Source organism: Ochotona curzoniae, unplaced genomic scaffold (assembly GCF_017591425.1).
Source record: "Ochotona curzoniae isolate NIBS_2020 unplaced genomic scaffold, NIBS_Ocur_1.0 contig_3819, whole genome shotgun sequence".
Taxonomy (NCBI): Eukaryota; Metazoa; Chordata; class Mammalia; order Lagomorpha; family Ochotonidae; genus Ochotona; species Ochotona curzoniae.
Window position 1 is genome coordinate 57,108,662 of NW_024466004.1, and position 22,641 is coordinate 57,131,302.

Genomic DNA, 22,641 nt, shown 5'->3' on the forward strand with positions numbered 1-22,641 from the left:
GTTTCAGCAGCCAAAAGGCTTTCTACTATTGCCGGACACACACTAGTGGTGACTCTGCACTAGTTGAGATCACTTTAAAAACTGCACATGCAGTACAATATGTCTTGTGAAACGCTACACTGGCGGTCTAACTGGAAGCATTTCCACGCACAAGATGCATTTCCTTTTGGGACAGAATTCATTGTACTTTCAAAAAGAGGGACTTCCTTCAGAGGGCAGAATGGGTATGTGGGACACAGAGAGGGGTTCGATGGGTAAAACTATCGATTTTTTGTTCCCCTTTGGTCATACAATCCAGTTACGGCTGGGACTGGATATCAAGTTATCCAGTACAGGGGGAGAGCCAACAGCCACATGTGAGGGAGCACTTGCAAGAGGGGCTATACAACCAGATTTTAATTAATAAAAATGTGAAAGCTGCTAACTTGCTTCAGTCCTTGAAAAAGAAATTAAGTCTGTCTGCAGCTACCTGACACCTGGATTTCCAACTGTAAATTGTATAGAGCAGGCACTATTCTACGAACACTGGCATTTCACTGAAATGGACAGGAAGCATTACATGTACTCCAGATTTTGCAGACGTGGTATGTAAATGAGGATACAGAATACCTTATCAGGGGCAGGCATTCAGCCCAGCAGTTAAGGCCCCAGAATTCCATGTCACAGTATCTGTGTTTGAATCTTGGTTCTGCTCCTGACTCCAGCTTCCTCTTCAAAGAGAACCTGGAACGGGAGCAGTAGTGATGGCTCAGCTACTCACTGGGAAACTCAGATTGGGTTCCCAGAGCCCAGTTCTGACCTAGCAAGGCTGGTCGGTGTGGGGCTTCGGCAGGCATTTGGTGTAATAATTAAGGGAATGTCTGGGGGTTGGAGCTGTGATGTAACAGGTAAAACTGCTGACCCAGTTTACTCCTTTTTGGATCCAATTCCTTGCCAACGTGCCTGGGAAAGCAGCAGATGGCCCAAGTCCTTGGGCCCCTGCACCCACTTGGAACACCTGGAAAGAAGCTCATGGCTTTGGACTGGCCTAGCTCTGACCACTGTAGCTATTTGGGGAGTGAACCTGGGGATGGAAGATTCTCTCACGTGGTCTCTAATTCTGCCTTTTAATCGACTGATAACTGAAAAGAACACAAGGGAATGTCTGTAGCCCAGTCTCAAGACAGCCTGCTTTGAGTCCCAGCTGCACTTCCAGTTCCAGCTAACCAAAGTGCCCCTGGGAGTGCTTGGGTGATAGTTTAGGTACATGGGTTCCTCTAAGGTCTGGGTTGAACTCCAAGCTCCTAGTTTTGGCCAGGTCCAGTCCTGGATACTGCACCATTTTGGGAGTGAACCAGCAGATTGGCACATTAACGTATACGCATGTTTTAAATTTTCCTCTGTACTGAAAAGCAAAAAGGAAGGATTGGGACAGGCTAAGGGCTGGGAACTTAGGCCAGCTCACGTGTGGGTGGCAGGGTTCCAAGGACCTGAGTCATGAGCTGCTCCCTTCCACAGTACGTGTTAGCGGGAAGCCAGAACAGGACGTGGAGCCAGGACTCAGCCAGGCACCCACACATGGGATGCAGAGTGGGAAAAGCAGTGAATAGTGGTTTGAGGTCACAATGCCCACCCCGAAATAATTTTAAGCTGCATGCACCTACTTTTTGGACATAACCCAGTCTGGAATAAAAACATGTAATACGTTTCCATCTCCAGCAACATATTAAACACCACACACAGATCAATGTTTTCAGAAGTCAATTTGAATTCTGTAGGGCATATTTAGTACTTAAAATTACACTGAATTAAAACATTACATCCTAGGATAATTAAGCGGTCTTCATCATGAAAGTCCAGTGTTATTTTTGACTGAGATTCTGAAATTATTTTGGGTGGATGCCATGATTCAGTTTCATACTTAAATTAGATTTTTAAGTTAAAAATTTAATACCCTTTTTAAGAAATAAATAAACCCGCATTTTTCAGAAAAGTTGAATGTAGAATTAAAATAGTCCATATAGGCTTAGCTTTGCTATATGAACTTTTTAGCTATAAACACAGCCTATGGGTTTAATCCACCTTCAGCATGACCTGATGGGCCCATTGTACTGAACACACAATGATGGTTAGAGCGCTAAAAGGATAATTTCTGCAAACCTCCTATTCTGACATCATGTCACGAGCTAGGGTGGCAACTGTTTTGCCTAATCGAAATGAGGAAGGAGAACCAAGCACTCTACCCAATTTAACCTATGACTGACTTTTCTGGGTTGCAAAAAAAATTTACAGATATGACTGGGAAGGTCAGTAAGACCATAACCTGTGGCTGTGAATATTTAATAGAAAAAAATGTCTCCATCAATGCCCCCAAAGAGCCAGTCTTTAGAACGTGTAGGAGATGAAAATGAAAAGCGTTCGTCAGCTATGAAACCCTAAATCCAAACAGGTACTACGGATGGGACATCATCCTCACAGGCACACACATTCCCACGCGCGTGCACACACACACAGGCTTTGCTGCCTGGAAGCAGCACGTCCTCCCTGTTGTCTGGCCATCTGGCTGTCTCGTAGTCACAGTCTCCCTGAGCCTGACCACATGCGTTCATGACCTGGCGATGGCAGCTTGTGGGGATCTGGTCTGAGTGTTCTCAGGTCAGCTCTGTTCCTGGCCTAGCGGGGTGGGCTGGGGCACATGGTGAGGGGGAGGCGGTGGATCTGGCTCCTGGGTCAGCTGCAGGTGCTGTGCCGGGTCTGAAGCGCTGGCTGCTAAATGCAGCCCCTCGCTGTGTTCCTGCTGGGCATGCAAGTGCTGCAGGGTTTCCTTGGACAGCGTGATGACGTGCAAGGGCTCTGTTGCAGAGGGCTCCATCTGGCTTCCAATCATGTTGAGGCCCTGCATGTGTTCTGTCTGCTCCTGCTGGGCCGACAGAATCAGATTCTGCAGCTGCTCCTCCGGCTGCTGCGTGAGCAGGGTCAGGTTGGCAGCAGGGTCTGCACTCAGGTTCTGGGTGCTCTCGGCAGTGACGAGGCTGATGCCTTGGGTGGGCCCTGACATGAAATTGATGTTATGCACGGAGTCGGTGACGAGGAGCTGGATTTCCTGCTCCCCTGAGGTCGAGAGCTGATACGGCTGCAGCTGGAGGATGTTCCGGACCTCTTCGGTGCTACTGGCATTGCTACCGCTGTTGCCACCAGCCCCAGGAGCGCTGCTGGCCTCCAATGCCTGTTTCTCTTTGCTGTGAATTTTCAAGTGGGCCTTCAGGTTGTCGAGGCGAGCAAATTGCAGGCTGCACTCGGGACATGAGAAGGGCTTCTTGCCTGTGTGCAGGATGCAGTGCCTCCTCTTGGCGCTGGAGTCTGAAAAGGACTTGCCGCAGATGCCACAGGAGTACGGCTTCTCTCCCCTATGAGCAGAGACACGGTGGGTTGGAAAAGCTGGGACACTCATTTTCTACTTCTTCCTGACTATAAGCAGGGGGAAGTGATTGATAACTGAGGAACAAGAACCAGCCTATGAGTCATGAGTCCTAGGCTCCCTTACTAACCTCTGGATATGGCATAGGTTACATCCACGGCTTCATTAGACGTTAAGAGTCTATGGTTTCACAGTGTGTGTTTCAGGCGCAAAAGTAAAGAGATGACCCAGAAGTCTTTCATTTCTTGTTAGCTCTCACAGCCAATTCTTGGATGCTCATGCCAAATAAGTCTATATGACTAATATCAAGATGCAAAATCTGGAGCAGTAAGTACCCAATTATTTGGGATGCAGTTAGAAGAAACTCCTAAATACAACTTGAGAGTAACTTTTGTGACCCCAAAACATCTGAAAAATGTCAAATGTAAAAGTTCTACTTTTGACTGAAGGCTTAAGCACTGGGCCAGTCTTGACCCCCAATCAAAATCTGATACATGACATCAGTCATGAGAACTTTTATAGTTTAGAATTGCTCCTGCCAATTTTGCCTAGGTCAGGAATTTCATTCTTAAAAAGATCAAACACAGTAATAAACGATGTGGGAAAGTCTAGCCTGCACCCACCCCGCCGAGCGCTCACAGGAGGCCCGGCCAGAAGACATCCGCAACGTTACCGGTGGATCCGGATGTGGGTCTGCAGAGAGCTCTTTGCTGTGAAAGATTTGCCGCAGATCTCACACGTAAATGGCTTCTCGCCTAAGACAAGCAAAAGAGATCAGGGAAACCAAAAAGTCAGAACACGCCTCCGTCATAGGGCAAACAGCGGCAGTCACACCCTCTGTGGTCAAGCACCTGCTCTGTCCCCGTGCATGGTGTGCGATGCACCAAGAGGATCGTGGACAAAGTGTCAGGTCTGAGCTTTCACCTTCAAAACATTTAAACTGAGAAAAGGGAAGGGTGGTTAGAGGGAGACTAGCTGAGAGATGTTTCCATTTTCATTTTGTGACTGCTGGGGGAGAGAGAGGTTCCCTCCCCTTGCCTGGCTTTCCATGAGCCTGGAAAGGGGAGGGGTTACAGGATGCCACCCCAAGTTCTGGGTGTGAGGGAGGACATGCTTGGGAAAGGGTCATTTGGTTGACAGGTAAATACACAGTATTCTATAGGGTGGGGGATGTATGGCTACCTGCCTGTCCCTTTTCATTCCTGGAGTAAGCGTTCATGGGAAATAAGGAACACAAGACATTCACTCCTATGTCTTCTACCCTGAGCACTGATGGCCTGTGAGGTGGCCTGCCCAACTCTTCAGAGGGCTTCTGCATCCCAGGGGGATGTGCCTATGGTTTCCATTCCTATTTGCCTTCCAAACACTTCCACAGTCTTTCTTGTCCTCACCGCCTCCAATGCCACCTGCAATGCACATCACCGCCAGCCCTCACCTGGGGCACTGATTGCAGCCCCTGCTCCCACTCTGGGATCACCTACACTCTACTCAGTGAACAGGGTGAGCCTAGACACAGGGTCCAGCCGTTCTCTGCTTCCGTGGAAAAGGCTCTGGGGGCTCTGGACTCGCAGAAAGAAACAGTAAAGCTTGGGGTGGCCGCTATGCCTCAGTTGGGCTCAACCAGTGTGGACGCCAGTATCTCTCATCAGAGTGCTTAGAATGCGGGCCTGGCTATTCTGCTTCAGATTTAGCTCCCCACCAATGGGCCTGGGAGGCAGCAGATGACAGCTCAAGTGTTTGAGCCCCTGTTACCCATGTGTGAGACCCAGATGGGAGCTCCTGGTTCTGCACAGCTCAGTCTCAGCTGTTTTGTGCATGTGGGGAGTGAGCCAATGGGTGGAAGACTGATCTGTCTCTGTTGCTCTGCATTTAAGATTAGTAAAAACAAACAAACAAACAAAGAAAAGCAGATGAAGCTGCTGCTTGTGATGCTGGCATACCCTATGAGTGCAGGTTCAAGTTCTGGCTGTTCCACTTCTGGTCTGGCTACCTGCTAGGGCATTTGGAAATGTAACAGAAGAGGACCCGACTATTTGGGCCTCTGCACCCACATGCAGAACTGGCCAGGCTCAGTTCTGACTATCAAGGCCATTTGGGCAGTGAGCCAGCAGATGGAAGATCTATCTCTTTCTGTAACTCTGCATTCCAAACAAATATCAATCTTTTATAAAAAGAAAAGTTGAATTGTTTTCAGTGACCCCTAGTTCAATAGTCCTTAGCTCAATCCCCATGACCTTATCTCACAGAGGCTCACCTGCCTCAGCTCCTTCTCCAGGTGTCGTCTCACCGCAGGTTTTCCTAGCAGCCCCACAGCCCATCCAAGTACACTGCCTGCTTTCTAATTAAACAGCGCAGTTACCTCCCACAGATTATATTTCATCATCTGTCCCCTCTGCAGGAAGAACAACCACTCACAACACCAAGCACCTGTAAGATCACCCACTCCTAGCACCTCGTGTCTGGAATCCGGCTTGGCATGCAGTCCCACAACCCCTTGTTTAATGATGGATCCCAGAATGTGACTGCTCTGGACCCTACTACCCTCATTCATATCAACTGGTACTTATTCAGTGTTTGCAGAGTTTGCACAGCGATGCCAGTCTACACACAGAGTGAGGGGCTGTTTTGTTGTCTTCCAGAAACAGAATCAGGACATCTTAATGTAGATCAGAAGCACGCAACAAAATCCCCATTAACTAGAGGGGAGAGCAGGGGCTAGCTGCGATGTGAGGTGGGGGCTCATGCAGGCAGAAGGTCCCCAATACCCTAGAAATCTACCTCTCTGATCTTCCCAGCACACAGGTGAAAGCAAGGCCAGCTGCAGGGGCTCTGCAGAGGCACCCTGGGGTGACTCCACTCATACCTACACCTTTGCCCTTTGCTTTCATTGCCGTTGTGTAACGCACTCTTGTAAAACTTCCTTATGACCCTAGCACCGCCTTCCATCCTCCTGCCTCCTGCTGCCTCCCAGGGGCCAGGCCTGGCACCTGTGCACAAACACTTACTAGAGCTCCTCTACTGCCCCCCCCCCCCCCGCCCCTCTAGCCCAGCTTCGCCTTCACTCCCAGGAGTATTTATTTGCTCAGTACTTTGGCCCTTCCTCAGCCCGGCTATGACCTTCAAACCCTCCCCATTCCTTGGTCTGCAATGCCAGGCCTTCTCTCACTAGCCTTTCAGCTCCCACTCTCCTCAGCATGGCTCCTCCCACCTCCTGGTGCATACCACATGACTGGCACCACCTTTTCAGCCGTACCATTTACCCAGTGCCCTGATCGAGGCTGCTGTCTGCTTCTTTCCACAGTCTCCTTCCTGTCTGCACCTGGCTGCTGCTGCTCACCACCCCATGTCAGACCAGTGCTCTCTCTATCTCTCGTTCCTAATCTGGTTTATGGCTCTGTACTCTACCGCCAGCCTGTCAGCAATTCAGAACCAAGTCAGCTCAGAGAGAAATGGGCACTGACAGGGGAGCAGTCCTGTTACTAGAACCAATCAGAAACTAGGGCCTTGCAAACCTGCCCCAGATTCCTCCTTGGCCAAGAACAAGGGTACCCATCATTCTTGTGCATCCTCACAAAACCTTGTTGGAGGGTGAGCCTTGTGGCACAGTGGATTCAGCCACTGCTTGCAAGGTGTGCCTCCCCATATCAGAGTATCCATTAAAGTCCCAGTTGCTCCAGCTTCCTGACACCAGGGAAGGCTTCAGTACTTGGGCTCCTGCCCCCTGTTAGGGGGACCAGGTGGGAGTTCCTGGCTGCATGCTTCGACCTGGCCATATTAATATTGTCATTGGAGTTTCCTCCAGAGAACTCTGAGTCTGTAGAGAGAGGAAGCCACCAAGGTAAGAGTAGGCCTCAGCCTACATTGCCTTCATTTCCAAATTATATTCCTACCACCAGCACAAAGAAGCCATTTCCTCCCCGACTCACCGACCCAACAGGCAGAGTGCATGTTCCTTCTCTCGGATGATGAGCACAGCTACCAGGGATGCTTTCCTGGCCCTCACATCTTCCTGTATCTTCCGTGACATACCCTTCAGGTGTCCCATGGCTTCTGTTTGGGGCACTCATGTTTTCTTCCTTAGGATATTCATGTTCTGTCACTTATGCTGGTGTGAGACTAGGTCTATTTTGGGTTCTGTCCACAGTTCCCTTCCTTCTCATGTCCACAGAAACTGGAATTTCCCTCCCCCTCCAGCAAGGCAGAGTCACAGGAGCTCTGCCTTTACTTGGCTAGTCCTATATGACAGTGGCCACGGAGACCCCAGGTCAGGAGGAGAGTTGTCCTGTGCTGGGAGGAAGGAAGCTCCTGGAAAGGTCTGGCCGGCTCGAGCTGTCATAGGCATCCGATGACAGCCATTCCACCCTGCTTGTCTGCACTCTGGGCAGGTTTCTGCAAGTGGCTCTCCATGGAAGCCCTAGAGGGCAGGGTAGGGAGCTTCTGGATACATCAACTCAGGAGGCTCAAGGGGGAGGGACAACCTGACATAGCCAGGAGGCTCTGCGTCCCTCAGCCCACACATCTCCTTATCTTATCCTCTGTAACAAACCCAGTAACCCTAAGGGAGATGTTTCTCTGAGTTCCATAAGCTGCTCGAGCAAATTAAAGGAAGTCAAGGAGGGGGCCATGGGGACCCTTGAGGCAGAACTGAGGCGCAAGACTGATTGGGGGGGTGGGCCCTCAGCCAGTGGGATGTGAAGCTAATTCAGGATGGACAGTGTAGGAACAAAACTGGGGGCTGGCACTGTGATGGGCAAAGTTGCTGTGTGCAACACTGGCATCTGCTATGGGTGCCGGTTCGAGTCCTAACTGTAGTGCATTTGATCCAGCTCCCTATAATGTGACTAGGGAAGCAGAAGAGGATGAACTAAGCGCTTGGGCCCCTGCCACTTATGTGGGAGAACAAGAAGCTCTTGGCTCCGGGCTTCAGATAGGTGTGGCTTTGGTCACTGAGGATTCTTAGGGAGTAAACCAGTGGATGGATGATCTCTCTCTTTAACTCTTTCAAATAAATGAATACACTTGAAAAAAAAAAAAAAGAAACAAAGAAAAGAAAAAAGAACAGCCTGGGGTCTGCCACCCTGCAGCACTGCTTGCTGCTGCTGGTGAACAGGAGTCTGCAACCCTTTGTGAGCCAACAGCAGGAGGCTCTGAGTTGAGCTGGGCTTTCCTGGTGTGAGCCCCGGAGCGGGCCTGTGAGGGTAAGTGGTGCCCAGACCTTCAGGAAGATGAGAATCAGCTGTTTGGAAGGGCTCAACAGACAAGGAGACATAGGACGCTCCCAACACAACCAAGACAGGGGATCAAAGAACGGCTTAATGAACCTTACCACAAGGCCCTGGACAGGCCAGGGCATGCTGGGCACAACTACTGTTTACCTACCGCCAGCCAAGGGTCAGAGACGCCAGAGGCAGGGGCCTGCATGTGAGCAGCTTCTCCATGGTGGGGTAACTTCCCTGCCTTGGCCTCAGCTCACCTAGCTCAGACTTCAGTTTTCTGGGTACACTAATATCAGGAGAGGGGACCCCATTGGTAAGTGAACTCTCTGCTGATCTATCAGCTCTTTCAATCAGCCAGGCACAGCCTGGTCCGGCATGCCCGAGCAGCTTCCGCCTCAGGACAAGGGCTGCCCTCAGGGTCTGGGATTCCTGCCTACCTGACTCTTTGCCTGTATCGCCCACATGTCCCTAATCCCTCCAGCAAGAGAACTTCCCTGACTGTCTCACCTGGTAGGGTCTGTGAGTGAAAACCCAAGGTGTTGGCACAGTCGGTGCTTTTGGACCTGGCCTTCTGGTGCCCACAGTGGGGCAAGGGTGGTGACTTCTAACACCAACACCAAGCCCACGGCCTTTGGCCCTCCCTGGTTTCCACCTGGGCCTGCTCTTTCCTCTTCCACAGTGCACTGATGCCTTTACATGGCCCTGCTTATCTTATCTCCTGTCAGCCAAACATGTGCAGTCCACTTTCCCCTTGGGCTGTCCTTGAGGTGACAGAGCCAGGGTGAGGTGTCTCCTCTCTGGTTCTGCTGATGTGGCCCAACTACCCCCCACTCTGTTCTACCCCATGTCAACCCGGGCTCCACCACAACCTGACCTCCAGGCCTGTGTGTCTACATGTAAGCTGCCGCCTTTGCCCACACATCCTCCTGAGCTCCAGACTCAGTGTGTAACTGTCCACTCCATGCCCAGAGTGCCCAAACCCTTGCAACTGCTGGCGCATCCATCCCCAGCTTTTCTTCCTCTGATTGCCTTGGTCTCCCTTCTTGTACCGCAACATGCAAATGTGAACTATCTTATGTGCTCCTCCTTCTGGTCACTTGCCACCACTTCTACTGCACCACACCCCAACACTACTACAGTCTCCCACAGTGCTCTTATTCTCCAGTCCTGCTGGACCTGCCCTCTGCCCACCCACACAAGGGCTACAGATTTTGTCATGTTCCAAGTTCCATGGCATGTCATGCCATGTCTACCCTCTGGGTAAGCCATCTCACCTGGGCACAATTCTGTCCTTACGAGGTGGCTTCCAAATTCTTAATAAGCCTGAATACACACCAGGGGAACTTTAAAAAATGTTATGAGGCTGGGATGCTAGTGTAGCTCATTAAGCTTCTGCCTGCAAATGCTGGTAATCCATATGGGTACTGGTTAGAGCCCCAGTTGCTCCACTTCTGATCCAGTTTTCTGTTTAAAGCCTGGGAAAGCAGTAGAGAATGGACCAAAGCCTTGGGATCCTGCACCCGTGTGGGAGACCCTGAAGAAGCTCCTGGTTCTGTTTTGAACCAGCTCAGCTGTGGCCATAATGGCCATTTAGGGAGTGAAGCACCAGTTGGAAAATTCTCTCTTCCTCTTAACTGCCTTTTGAGGGTGGGGAATAGAATCTTCAAAACAACAACAGAACCAGCTCATACAAGGCCAAATGGAAGGCCAGACTGTGCCGGGCACTGACCTAAAGCCAATGGCATGTATGAGAACTGGGTCTGGGAGTGGATCAAGTGGAGGAACTTGGGAAGCTCCCCTGGCGAGTCATAGCTCCCGCTGGTGAACATGTTGTCCAGACCTGGGGGTCAGACAAGCTGGTCAAAGTAGCTCCAACAGCTGGCAAATGTGTCAATTGGTCATGGGACAGGGTAGCCCACAAGCAAAACTAGAGACCAGGATGGAGCACGGGTCATGCCGAGCTCTTGCACCTACTGGTCTGCATGAGCCAGGAACACTAAGCCACAGTGTCTAAGGCAGAGGTCAGGACAGGTGAGGGGCTGTGCCAAGCTGAGTCTAGAGCAACCACTGGCATGTGTGTGATCTATGGCTGGGAACAGGCCCGGTTGGGGAGCTAAGGAGACAACCCTAGCTGGGTTGAGGTTCCCACCAAGGGGCATGTGACCTGGAATGGGGGCTGTGTTCTGATCTGGAAATGGTTGTAGGCTCCCTTGGCACAAGTGTGGACTGGGATTGGATGCACCGAGCTGGGCCAGACCCCAACACCCTCTGGTGTCCTGGAGGACCAGGATAGATGTGGGATGGACTAGGCAAGGTCTCAAAGAGCCATGTGTGGGCCATATGTGGGTATGGACAAACCATGGCTGGGCTGAAACATCCAACAGCAAGAACCAGTTTGGGTCGGAGGCCAGGCAGGAAAAGCCACTGTTCCTGCTATGACAGGAGGTAGACCGAGTAGGGTTGGCTCATGGACCCACTGGTAAGCTTGAAACCTGGCATTGGGAGGGGTTCTGATGGAAAAGCCTGGGCAACTCCTCTGGCAGGACACAGACCCAGCAGGTAAGCGCAAGAAACATGATAGGAAACAGCCCAGAACAGGCCATGGAAAGTTACCCACTGGCATACAATTGGCAGGGGCCGGGGGAAGACCAGGCTGAATCTGTCCACGTCATCTACTGGCAAATCCAAGCACCAGAACAGTGTAGGTCGAGCCAGGTTCGGTCGCAACAAAGACTAGTGCACAATACTGAATGCCAAGGTGAGGTTGCCTGTACGGGAAGGGACCACAGCGCCCAACCAGCAAGCGTGAGGACAAGGAAGGGAGGGGGCAGAGCTGGCAGGGGAAAAAGGGAGGGTTCTTTTGCTGGACAGCTACTCCCACAGGAGAACGTGGGCTGGGATGGGGGCAGACCAGACTAGGCAGGGCTACAATACCTGTGCACCTCATGTGGATTAGATCAGGGAAAAGCCGGGCTGGGCTGATTATTCCAATTGGTGCAAACATAATTAGAGTGGGTGAGGGTTTTTTGGGTTTTGCCATAGCATCAGCTGGCACAGGCTGGCAATGGGGGCTAGTTCTGTCAAGTCCAACCACAGAACCATCTGGAGAGTGCATAATCTGGGAGTGGGAGAGGACTGGGAGAGAAGTAGTGGGCTCATCTCTCTTGGGTTACCACTTCCACGGGAGGGCACAAAAACCAGGACAGCGACTGGGGTGGAATGGGGTGTGGGACAGACTGGACTACTGCTACACATACTGGCAAACCAGGGTAGGGGACGGGCCTGGTGGAGGTTATTGCGGGTCGCTGCAACTAGGCTGCAGCTCCCACTGGTTTATGCGAGGGCCAAGTATGTGCTGGGCAGAACCAGGCTGGACTGCAACACCCATTGGTTCCAGTGGAAGTCGGGGGTGAAGACAGAACCAATCCAGCAATTGCAACCACCAGCTGATCGGAGCGATGGACTCTGCTGGGCCCTGTACTTGCTAGTACATACAAGAATCTGGTTTGACCACACCTCAGACAAAGTTTCTTTGGAGATCTCCCCAATCAAAATGCTGGACTCAGAATCCTAACCAAGAAAAGAGAGAAGACAGAACAGGTCAACCAACCATCTCAGCTATATGATGGACTATGTCAATCAGTGGATTCTTCAAGGACCTCATAGCGCTTGGAGTGGCAAGATTGGCAGCGATTCATAACTGTTGAAATATCAAAAGCACTTGCGCAAGAACCTCAGAGCATACCCTACATCCGGGACCTGGGGAGGGTGGGGAATTGGGTGGGCCTTCTCCCTTAATACCCACCTTTAAACATGAAGGAAACAATATGGAAAAAATAATAATCTTACCCACTTTCCTGTAGCCCTTGAACCTTTTTACCCATATTAACTATGTAAAGATTGTCCAAAAAAAAAAAAAAAAAAGAAGTATAAAACACTTCGAAGAATGGCACTGTGGATTAAGCCACTGCCTGAAATGCTGGCATCTCATATGGGTACCAGTTCCAAATCCCGCTGTTTTACTCAGCTGGCACATTAGCAGCTGAAGATGTCCAAGTATTTGGGCTCCTGCACCCCTGTGGGAGAGCTGCATGAAGTTCTTGGCTCCTGGTTTCAGCCTGGCCCAGCCCAGGTTGTTGGGGGTTATTTAGAGAATGACCCAGTGGGTAGAAGACAGCCCCTCATTCTTCCTTTTTTTCTTTTCTTTTTCAAAGATGTATTTATTTTTATTGGAAAGGCAGATATACAGAGAAAAGAAAGAGAGGAAGAATTCCAACCTATGGTTCACTCCCCAAGCAGCCGCAAAGGCTGTTGCTGAGCCAATCTGAAGCCAGGAGCCAGGAGCTTCTTCTGGGTTGCTCATGAGGGTGCAGGGTCCCAAAGGTTTGGGCCATCCTCAACTGCTTTCCCAGGCCACAGGCAGGGAGCTGGATGGGAAGTGCAGTTGCTGGGATTAGAATTGGCACCCATATGGAATCTCAGAGCATTCAAGGTGAGGACTTTAACCGCTATGTTATTGTGCTGCGCCTTCATTCTTCCTTTCAAGTAAATAAATAAATTTTTAAAACATAAATTATAGGGCCCGGCGTGGTGGCGCAAGTGGTTAAAGGTCCTCGCCTTGCACGCCCGGGATCCCATATGGGTGCCGGTTCTGATCCCGGCAGCCCCGCTTCCCTTCCAGCTCCCTGCCTGTGGCCCGGGAAAGCAGTCGAGGACGGCCCAAAGCTTTGGGAACCTGCACCCACGTGGGAGACCCGGAAGAGGCTCCTGGCTTCGGATCAGCATAGTATCGGCCGTTGCGCTCACTTGGGGAGTGAATCATCGGACGGAAGATCTTCCTCTCTGTCTCTCCTCTCTGTATATCCGCCTTTCCAATAAAAAAATAATAAAAATAAATCTTTAAAAGAAAAACATAAATTATACTCATACCAAGGCCAGGTGACCTCAGAGCCTCTGGGTTGGGGGCGGGCTGTTTTCACAAAGCCCATGACATGACTGCAGTGTGCAGCTGAAACGACAGTCACCAGGCGCCCTGGACTCCAGCTGTCCCTGCTGTCGCCCACCTTCACCTCCCTCCTATTCTCTGTGTCAAAAACACACTGCACTTAGGGCTCAGGGCTCTGCACCTGCTGTGCCCCACCCAGGATGTATGCTCCTCTGTCCAAGAAGACCAGCTCGCTCCCCTCCACATCCCGAGCATTCTCACCTCCAGCCAGAAAGCCATTTCATTGGTGGGGTCTTCCCAAACCAGTGTCCGGAGAGGAGGGCAACTCCCCTTCCCACGTCCCAGCCTCTGAGCCCACTGCCATCTAGCACACAGTGCGTGCCTGCTCTACCTCTCTGTTCAGAGGCTGGCTTCTCACCAGCCAGCCTCTTTCTGTCCTTCCTGGTCACTGTGGTGTGCCCTGAGCCCAAGAGGGGGCCAGGTCCTTAGTAACTGCTCAGTAAATATGCTAAACAGCTGAGTGACATTTCCTGGTGACAGTGGCTGTAGTAAGACTGCAGAGAGACCATTTGCACAGAATTCACACTTTATCAGAAATGCATGGACTCTTAGGTTGAATGTCCCATACTGGAAATTGCTTAGGACCAGAAATGTTTTGCGTGTTGGAAAGTCTGTCACTATACCATGACATATCCTGGGGATGTGACCCACATCTACATTTGGAATTCATTCGTTTCATAAACACAGCATACATACAGACTGAGGGTAGCCTGATGCAGTAATTTCAGCATACCTGTGTGTGACTTGAGGATATTAGCTCAGCCATGGAATTTTCCACTGGGCATTAGATTAGTGCTCAAAAAGTTGCAAATTTTGGAGCAGTGTGGATTTGGGATTAGGGATACTCCATCTGTCTATAACAACCATGTCTAAAGTACCATAAACCAATGCAATATGCAATTCAAGTTGACAGTTTAACACAATCATTCAATAGCCTAGCCACAACGCAAAACCTCCTCCTAGAAAACCTGACGAGTGGGCCCAGCGCGGCGGCGCAGTGGTTAAGGTCCTCGCCTTGCACACCCGGGATCCCATATGGGCGCCGGTTCTAATCTCGGCGGCCCCTCTTCCCATCCAGCTACCTGCCTGTGGCCCAGGAAGGCAGTCGAGGATGGCCCAAAGCCTTGGGACCCTGCACCTGCGTGGGAGACCCGGAGGAAGTTCCTGGATCCTGGCTTCGGATCGGCATAGCATCAGCCGTTGCGCTCACTTGGGGAGTGAATCATCGGAAGATCTTCCTCTCTGTATATCCGCCTTTCCAATAAAAATAAAATAAATCTTAAAAAAAAAAAAAACAAAAAACCTGACGGGTGTGTTTTCAACCCGTGATCCTTGCCAGAAGAGATTATAAAAGGTTCACTTGCTTCCTTCTCTGTTCTTCCCTGAAAGTCTGGATTATTCTAATTAACCTGCTTCCTCCTCCCCTGTCCCAGCTGGGCGGAAGGAGGTGGAGTGCAAGCTTAAGTTGTAGGTGCTGGCTCTGGGGAGAAAGTTAAAAAAAAATTCTTAGTGCCCATGCTATCTTTCCTGAGTTTCATTTTTCGTTTTTTTCCCTAAAAGTTGCCAGACCAGAGTATCTTGTGGCACGAGGTAAGTCTCCACGGAGCAACGGGGCTCGCTCAGTGATTTCGTCTTGCTAAACTACCAAGTGACGACTTTCCCCCAGTTTCTGCCTCAGACTTTTTAAGGATCTCCTTATGAAACCCCGCCCACTGCATAAGGAACATTCCAGACACAGGCTTGGAGGAAGGAGGAAGACATCACTGGCCCTGGGGAGGAGGGTGGTGCAGGCTGTACCTGTGTGTGTGCGCAGGTGTTTCTTCAGCTGAGATACATCCATGAATTTGCGGTGGCAGTGGTTGCATTCCGGCAACGAGTGGCCTTGTCGCAACAATAAAAAAAGTGTGAGTGCATATACGCTCGCTCTCCCTGCATTTCTTCAGTCATCTGTGTTAAAGCTCTTCCCTGAAAAACAATCATTTTCAATATGGTGCTTTCACAGGCAGAGTTCTCTTCATCATCTGGTAACAGTAACGATCTCTCTAGGCACCTGACTACAGGGCTGGACCCCTTCAATCCTGCCCAGTGTTACTCTTTCTCCCCTGGAAGTCCTGCTGTGAGCAGGGCCCACTGATTGAGAGGATCATCCCGCCTCTGACCCCTATTCGTCTTACCTGCTGGCAGGAAAGAAAAAAGGACCCAGGGTGGAGGTTGATGGGAGGCAGTATGGACTGACTGCCTAGGGTGGGTAAGGCCACCTCGGAGCCTCACTAAGGGACAATCATTCCATTGTCACCCTCGTGGGCAAGTGGTGCTTTGGGAAGAGATCCCACAGCGGAACAACTGAAATGCACGATGATTTTCAAGCCCCCCAGACACCGCTTGGTTTCCTATATGAAAGACCTAACAGTTTCAGAAATGCACCCCGCCTTCCTTCCCCTCCACCCACGCTAACCTCGCCTCCCTTGTACTGTACCTGTGTGAACTCGGTAATGGCTCTTGAGCTGTCTTTTCTGGCTGAAATATTTTCCACACTGATCACAGGTGAAAGACTTCTGTCCTGCCAGATGAAAAAACAAAATGCTCACACACACACACACACACACACACACACACACACACACACACACACACACACAGAGCTAACCAGAATGCCCACTAACAAGGCAACTACACCGTGGGCCTGGGTCCCCGTCTTCCAGATGTCTATGAGCCCCAAAGCCCTCAGTCAGCCACAGAAAACACATATGTGCAGAGGACTGTAAGGTGGCAGGAGGTGGTGGGCGCTGGGGATGGAGGTAGAGAACAGGCAGCCTCCTAAAGGCATCCAGAGTAAAATGATTCGAAACTCTGGGGCTTCAATAAGACATCTGCACATTCAACTCACAGCAGTCAGCTTGGGAGCTGCAGCTTACGATTTAGTGTTGTGTCAAATACCCCTGAAATTCTGACATGCACACGGCCCTTTTGGGGACATCCAGTCACGTGACTCCAACAGGACTCTCCACCCCTCCCCTCCCCCCAGAATGGGGCATCCGCGAGCCAGGCTACCTGAGTGCAGGCTCATGTGCTCCACCAGCGAGTGCTTGGTGGTGAGGGCCTTGCCACACACGGTGCAGGTATATGGCCGCTCGCCTGTGTGCATCCTGGTGTGCACCTGCAGTGAGTGCTTCTGGGCAAAGCCTTTCCCGCATTCATTACATTTGAAAGGTCGCTCACCTGGAACGAGAGATGAGAGGAGGCAGAGGCAATGAGTCTCTTCAGGTTGGAACAGATGGAGCCTACCTCAGCAGTGAGGGGCATGGAGAGGCAGCCTCACTGCTAGGCTTGGGCTCTCCACAAACAGGGGCGAGGGAGGATTACATGAACACCTCTTGGAAAGGGTTCTGGGCCCCAGAGCCAATCTCCTGCCTCATGGGACCAGGACATGGGCCTTCTCCCCAGCTAAGGGTGACTGCTCTCTGAAGAACTGAAACTAGGGGCACATGTAGGTTCGAGTCGCAACTGCTCCAATTCTCATCCAGCTCCCTGCTAATGTACCTGGGAAGGCAGTACAGGATAGCCCAAGGGCTCGCACCCCAGCAATGCGGGTGGGAGACAGATGAAGTCTGTGGCTTCTGGCTTCGGCCTGCTGCAGCTCTGGCTGTTGTGGCCATTTGGGGAGAAACGAAGGGTCCCTGGGTTAGGGGTTGCTCCAACTCCCTCAGGAGGAGAAGCTGGTGTTCTTGGGGAGCTTATGGGACTCCCCTCCTCCTGCTTAGATCCTGCAGCCTGGCTTCTCACAGTGAGATGTGAAAAGCTTATTCCCCTTGGAGGGTGAAAAGGCCTGGGCCGAGGCAGCCCAAGCTGTGGAAGCCAGGCCTCGGCCAGGAAGTGGCGTCCTGCCGTGACCCTGCTTTCCAGGTTCTTCTTCTACCTGCAGGGCTGTGAGTAGCTTTTGTTTTTTTTTTTTAACTAACTCACTGATATATGATTCAGCAAGATGCTTTAACAAATCACTACATTTGAGGACAGCCCCTGAGTTGTTGGCAATAGACGAGAAGTATAACGTTTTCCAGAGCAGACCGTCCAAGGGAAAAGAAAGCGTTATATACCAACAAACTCTGTATTAGCACACAAACATTTTCACAGAAAACGTTACACTGCGGTCATCTATGAAATCATGGAAGAGAACGTTCTGGAACAGAAGTGGCACCAGCGTTTCTAAACGGCAGCTCCAACTGGCATTACACAAATACAAGAACAGAGACCCAAACTAAAGCCACCGTCACATTCCACAATCCTGGCGGTTGAGAGAGAAGACGTACCAGTTGGTCTTCCCTAACTAGCCCCACAGGAGGATTTAATTTCTTACGCCAGGTGCATAGGCACCTTGCACCAACAGCAGGAACCCAGACAGTCTGCTCTAGTTCAACACATCTTTTCTCAAGCATTCGCTGTGTCCAAGTCACTGGAATACAGACTTTTTCGCCTTTCTGTCCTTAAAAATTCCTGGCCTCAGGTGATCAATGTGAAGTTTTGAGGTTGGGGTGGGAGGCAGGGGGCAGTATTGTGGCCTAGCACATTAAGCCCATATAGGTGCTTGTTTGTGTTCTGGCTGCTCCACTTCCCATCCAGCTCCCTGTTGATGTGCCCGGAAAAGCAGCGGAAGATGGCCTAAGTGCTCTGGTCTCTGACACCCATGGGGAGACTCAGATGAAGCTCCTGACATTGGTCTGGCCCAAGCCCAGCTGTAGCAGCCGTCTGGGGAGTGAACTGAGCTAGTGGATGGAAGATCTCCGAAACTCTTTCAGATAAACTAATATTCTTTTTTTTTTTTTTAAAGATTTATTTTTATCATTTTTTTCATTGGAAAGGCGGATATACAGAGAGGAGAGACAGAGAGGAAGATCTTCCGTCCGATGATTCACTCCCCAAGTGAGCGCAACGGGCCGATACTATGCCGATCCGAAGCCAGGAGCCTCTTCCGGGTCTCCCACGTGGGTGCAGGGTCCCAAAGCTTTGGGCCGTCCTCGACTGCTTTCCCAGGCCACAGGCAGGGAGCTGGAAGGGAAGCGGGGCTGCCGGGATTAGAACCGGCGCCCATATGGGATCCCGGGCGTGCTAGGCGAGGACTTAGCCACTTGCGCCACCGCGCCGGGCCCAAACTAATATTCTTATTTAAAAAAAAAAAAAAAGCAGCAACCGCTGGATGACAGATGCCTTCAGCACCAGCCTATTAACTTGGAACTTACGATTAGGATGAGGGATATGGATGTACTGATTTCAAGCTGAGTGAGTTAAGCACCTGAGACAGAGCCCAGAGGAGAGAACTGAAAGGCAGCATATCACACACACACGGATCCACATGCCAGTCATCAGCCACACGAACCAAGACCAGACCAAAGAGCTGGCTTCCCAGCTAACGCTGATTTAAATGCTCAAAATCCATCCAAGGCTAGTGGCCCTCAGCTGGGACAACCCAGATCCACACACTTCCACCACTGTGGAGGGGCCTAGCAGCCAGCGCTGGGGCAGCAGGGAGTACAAGGGGGAGTGGCCAGACCAGCACGTAAGCTGTCCACCGGAGGGAGCAGCACAGCTACGGTGCAGATGGGCAAAGCTCAGGCATCAGACCAGAATCAAAGCCTTGGACCAAGAACTCCAGGAACTGGACTCCACCTGGGGGGCGGGCAGCTCTGTCACCGAGTGGACGGCCCTGGGAGCCAGTGGGCAAGATCTCTTGGATTCACCTGGCTGGTACTGACTGTGTTTGAGAATGCAACACAGTAACATCTGGGAAAGTTTCATGACAAAGCCGGCACACAAATAGGAGTGCCATTAGTACACAGACCAAAGCGCTCATCTCTCATCACCCTCTGCCAGAGACCCACTGCCAACCAGCCACGGTGGGGTCATTACCCGTGTGGCTCCTCTGGTGGATGGCCAGGAAGTGATGGTACTTAAAGACCTTGCCACAGTCTTTGCAGCGGGCCTCGGAGTTGCGGGGCCGCCGCCTCCTCCCGCAAACCCTCTTGGCTGCACCCTGGTCCCCGTCTTCGTCCCCGACGAGCTTGTAATCTTTCAGTTTTACTGATCTCCGAATCCTGCGCTTGCTGTGGCGACTTTGGCGTTCATGCCCCTCCTGGGGCCTGGCATCGCAGTTCTCATCTTTTCTGGTGGGCACCTGCCCCACGGTGCTGCACAGCTCACTGGTGGGTTCCGAATCTTCCTTGGCTCTCTCCTCTGGCACACTCCCAAGGTGTGATCCGTTCTGAGCTGGGCTGTGTGACTGGAGCAGCGTCTCTCCCTCCTGCGAGCTGTTGTTGACCTTCCTTGGCCTTCCCCTCTTGCGCTTGGATGGCTCATTCTTCTTGTTGGAAATCGCCACCACAGAGGCACCTGCAGGGGTCCCGGATGTGGCCTCCTCGGGGCTCCTTTGGTCATTCTGGAAGTCTGTGTAGGCCTTGACCAGATCAGAGACCCTCAAGAATTGAGCAGTGGCCAGAATCTGTTCGGTGCTCTTCTCGCTGGCATGCAGGCGACCCGTGTAGATGAACTCCAGCAGGATCCGGAAGGTGTCGGCCACCAGGCCTTCCAGCACGTAGATGGACTGGCCCACGTCCCCCTCTTGTGCGAACATCATGGAGAAGTACTCGCTGCTGGCAGCCAGTAGAGCCTTGTGGGCCCGGAAGTGCACGCTCTCCACAATCAGGGTGATATCACAGAGAAAGCCCTTCTTTCTCTGGGCCTCGAAACTGGCCAGCACGGTGTCACTGTGAGTGTCCGAGTGTACCACCACGAGCTGCGCTGGGGGCGCAGGGGCCGGGTCTGCCATCTTCTTCGGAGGCCAGGAAGGCTGAGATCTGAAATGAGAAAAATCATGTCTGTGAATAGGAAGAGCCTGCATGAACCCATGCTTCTCAAAGCAAAAGATCTTTATTTGATTTGTAAAAAGATTTCTTCTCAATGGAAAGGCAGAATTACAGAGAAAAGGATCTTCCTCTGTGGGTTCACTCCCCAAATGGTCACAATGGCCAGAACTAGGAGCCAGGAGCTTCTTCTGGGTCTCCCACATGGGCGCAGAGTCCCAAGACTTTGGGCCATCCTTTACTGCTTTCCCAGGCCACAAGCTGGATCGGAAGTGGAGCAGCTGTGACGTGAATTGGTGCCCATATGGAATCCTGGCACTTTTAGAATTAGTCAATTTAGCCATTGTGTCGGTCCTTATTTATTTGTTTTTCTTGGAAAGGCAGAGATTCACAAACAGAGAAGGAGAGAGAGAGAGAACTTCCATCCACTGGTTCACTCCCTAAATAGCTCAAGTAGACAGTCACGCTGTTCTGAAGCCGGCAGCCAGGAGCTTCTTCCCAGTCTCCCACGGGGTGCAGGCTCCTAAGGTACTGGGCCATCCTCTGCTGTTTTGCCAGGCATAGTAGCAGGCAGTTAGATCAGAGGTGGAGTAGCTGGGACTCCAACCGGCACGAGTATGGGATGCTGGGCTGCAGGAGGACTAACCGGCAATCTTACAGGAGCCAGCACCTGCAATCTGAAATTTCACCGTTGTATTCAAGAGTCTACTGAAACATCTTCTCTGCCTTCAGTATCCAGGGTACCTCTCAGGGTCTGTTTTCTCCTCTGAAAACTAGAGCAAAGGGCAGAATCAAGCATCTCTCAAGTCCTTCTCGGCGCTAACTTTTCTATGGTTGTACAAACCCTGCAGAGACCCTCGCTTCTCTCAAAAGACCAGCCAAGGGAGGAAGGCGGCGGTTTACGTACGAGAGAGCGGGTGGGAAAAAGCGGCCAATGCAAGCTGACTCTGAGAAAGCCGTAAGATGAAATCATAAGCAAGCAAGCCGCGCGAGGCCTCCCTTTGGAGGGCAGCCAGGCCCCTGGTGCTCCATTCCCCCCACTGAGGCCGGGCGCCGAGCAGCGATTCCCCGCGACCTGGGCCCCTCCGGCCCGCCGCCACCGGGCACCGGGGCGGCGGGTGCGCGCGAGGGAGCACCTACCTTTCCGGGGCGCCCGGCCCGACCCGCGTCGGGGCCCTGGGGCCCACCTGGCGGGAGCCCACTCGCTGGGCTCACACCGCCCGGCCTCGGCCCCAGCCCCGCGGCCGCCGCGGCCAACCCGGAAGCGCTGCGCCGGGCCCAGCCATTGCGCGGGCGCAGCACCACGTGGTACGCGCGAAGGGGTGGAGCCGGGGCGTGTCGTGGGCGGAGCGGAGGGCGGGGCCTGCGCGGAGGGCCCGCCCCCGAGAACCCCGGCAGGTGTGAATTGTGGCTAGGGCACAGCGTGGCAGTCCGACTTGAGAAGGTCTGTGTTATGCTATACTGTGAGCTCTGCACATACTTTGGTGGACTCGAAATCCGAATGTGTGATGAACGGATGAAGTCGCCTTTACCTTCATCATCATTACCACCCGCTAAATATTATTTTCCTTCTAAATATTTTTCACATCTGTCTCCTTTTCCTTTACACTTCCAATGCTTTAAAAGTTTCAGGGTCTGAAAAGAGTGTTCTAGATTTGGACTTAGCTTTACCTTATTTGTGAAATGCGGGGGGTGGGGCTACTATTAATGTCTCCTTAGAAAATTATGGTCAGTGTCCAACAAGATTATGAAATGAGCGGGAACAGTCCATGGTTTGATTAATGTCTGCTATGATTCAGATCACGTGATTTAGTATTTTGTTTTTCTGCCATAGGCTCTTCAGGGTTTCTCCAGCCTTCGCTGCAATACTGTTCCCTCCAGTTAACAAGAACATGGGAGCTCTTTCCAGGCGCAAGGAAGACCCAGAGCCTACCTTCACACCCCTCTTAGACCACAAAGTGGCTTCAGTAATGTGCTCCCTGCATACATTCTAAACCTCTTCGTCAGCTCTATGACCCAGCCCCAAGCCCTCTTCTCCTGTAACTTTCAATTGTTTCTTCCAGTATCCCCCTCCCTCAGCTTAATGATCCAATAATACCCGCTTGGTACATGAAGCTCTTATTCCACTAAAGGGAGACAAAATACCAGGGAACATCAGGCAGCAGGTTAAGC

The 22,641-nt window shown here is 51.6% G+C and overlaps 1 protein-coding gene across 1 annotated transcript; it reads right to left on the minus strand.

Moving 5' to 3' along the window:
- Nucleotides 1–1,634: 1,634 nt before the first annotated feature.
- Nucleotides 1,635–21,670, minus strand: ZBTB24 (zinc finger and BTB domain containing 24). The gene is made up of 7 exons (XM_040983879.1): nucleotides 21,610–21,670; nucleotides 19,520–20,463; nucleotides 16,670–16,837; nucleotides 16,095–16,178; nucleotides 15,416–15,499; nucleotides 4,071–4,152; nucleotides 1,635–3,386 (listed from the first exon to the last, which is right to left on the minus strand). Exons 2-7 carry the CDS (start codon nucleotides 20,433–20,435, stop codon nucleotides 2,636–2,638), a joined length of 2,085 nt encoding a protein of 694 aa, XP_040839813.1. The 5' UTR covers nucleotides 20,436–20,463; nucleotides 21,610–21,670; the 3' UTR covers nucleotides 1,635–2,635.
- Between the last annotated feature and the right edge of the window lie 971 nt (nucleotides 21,671–22,641).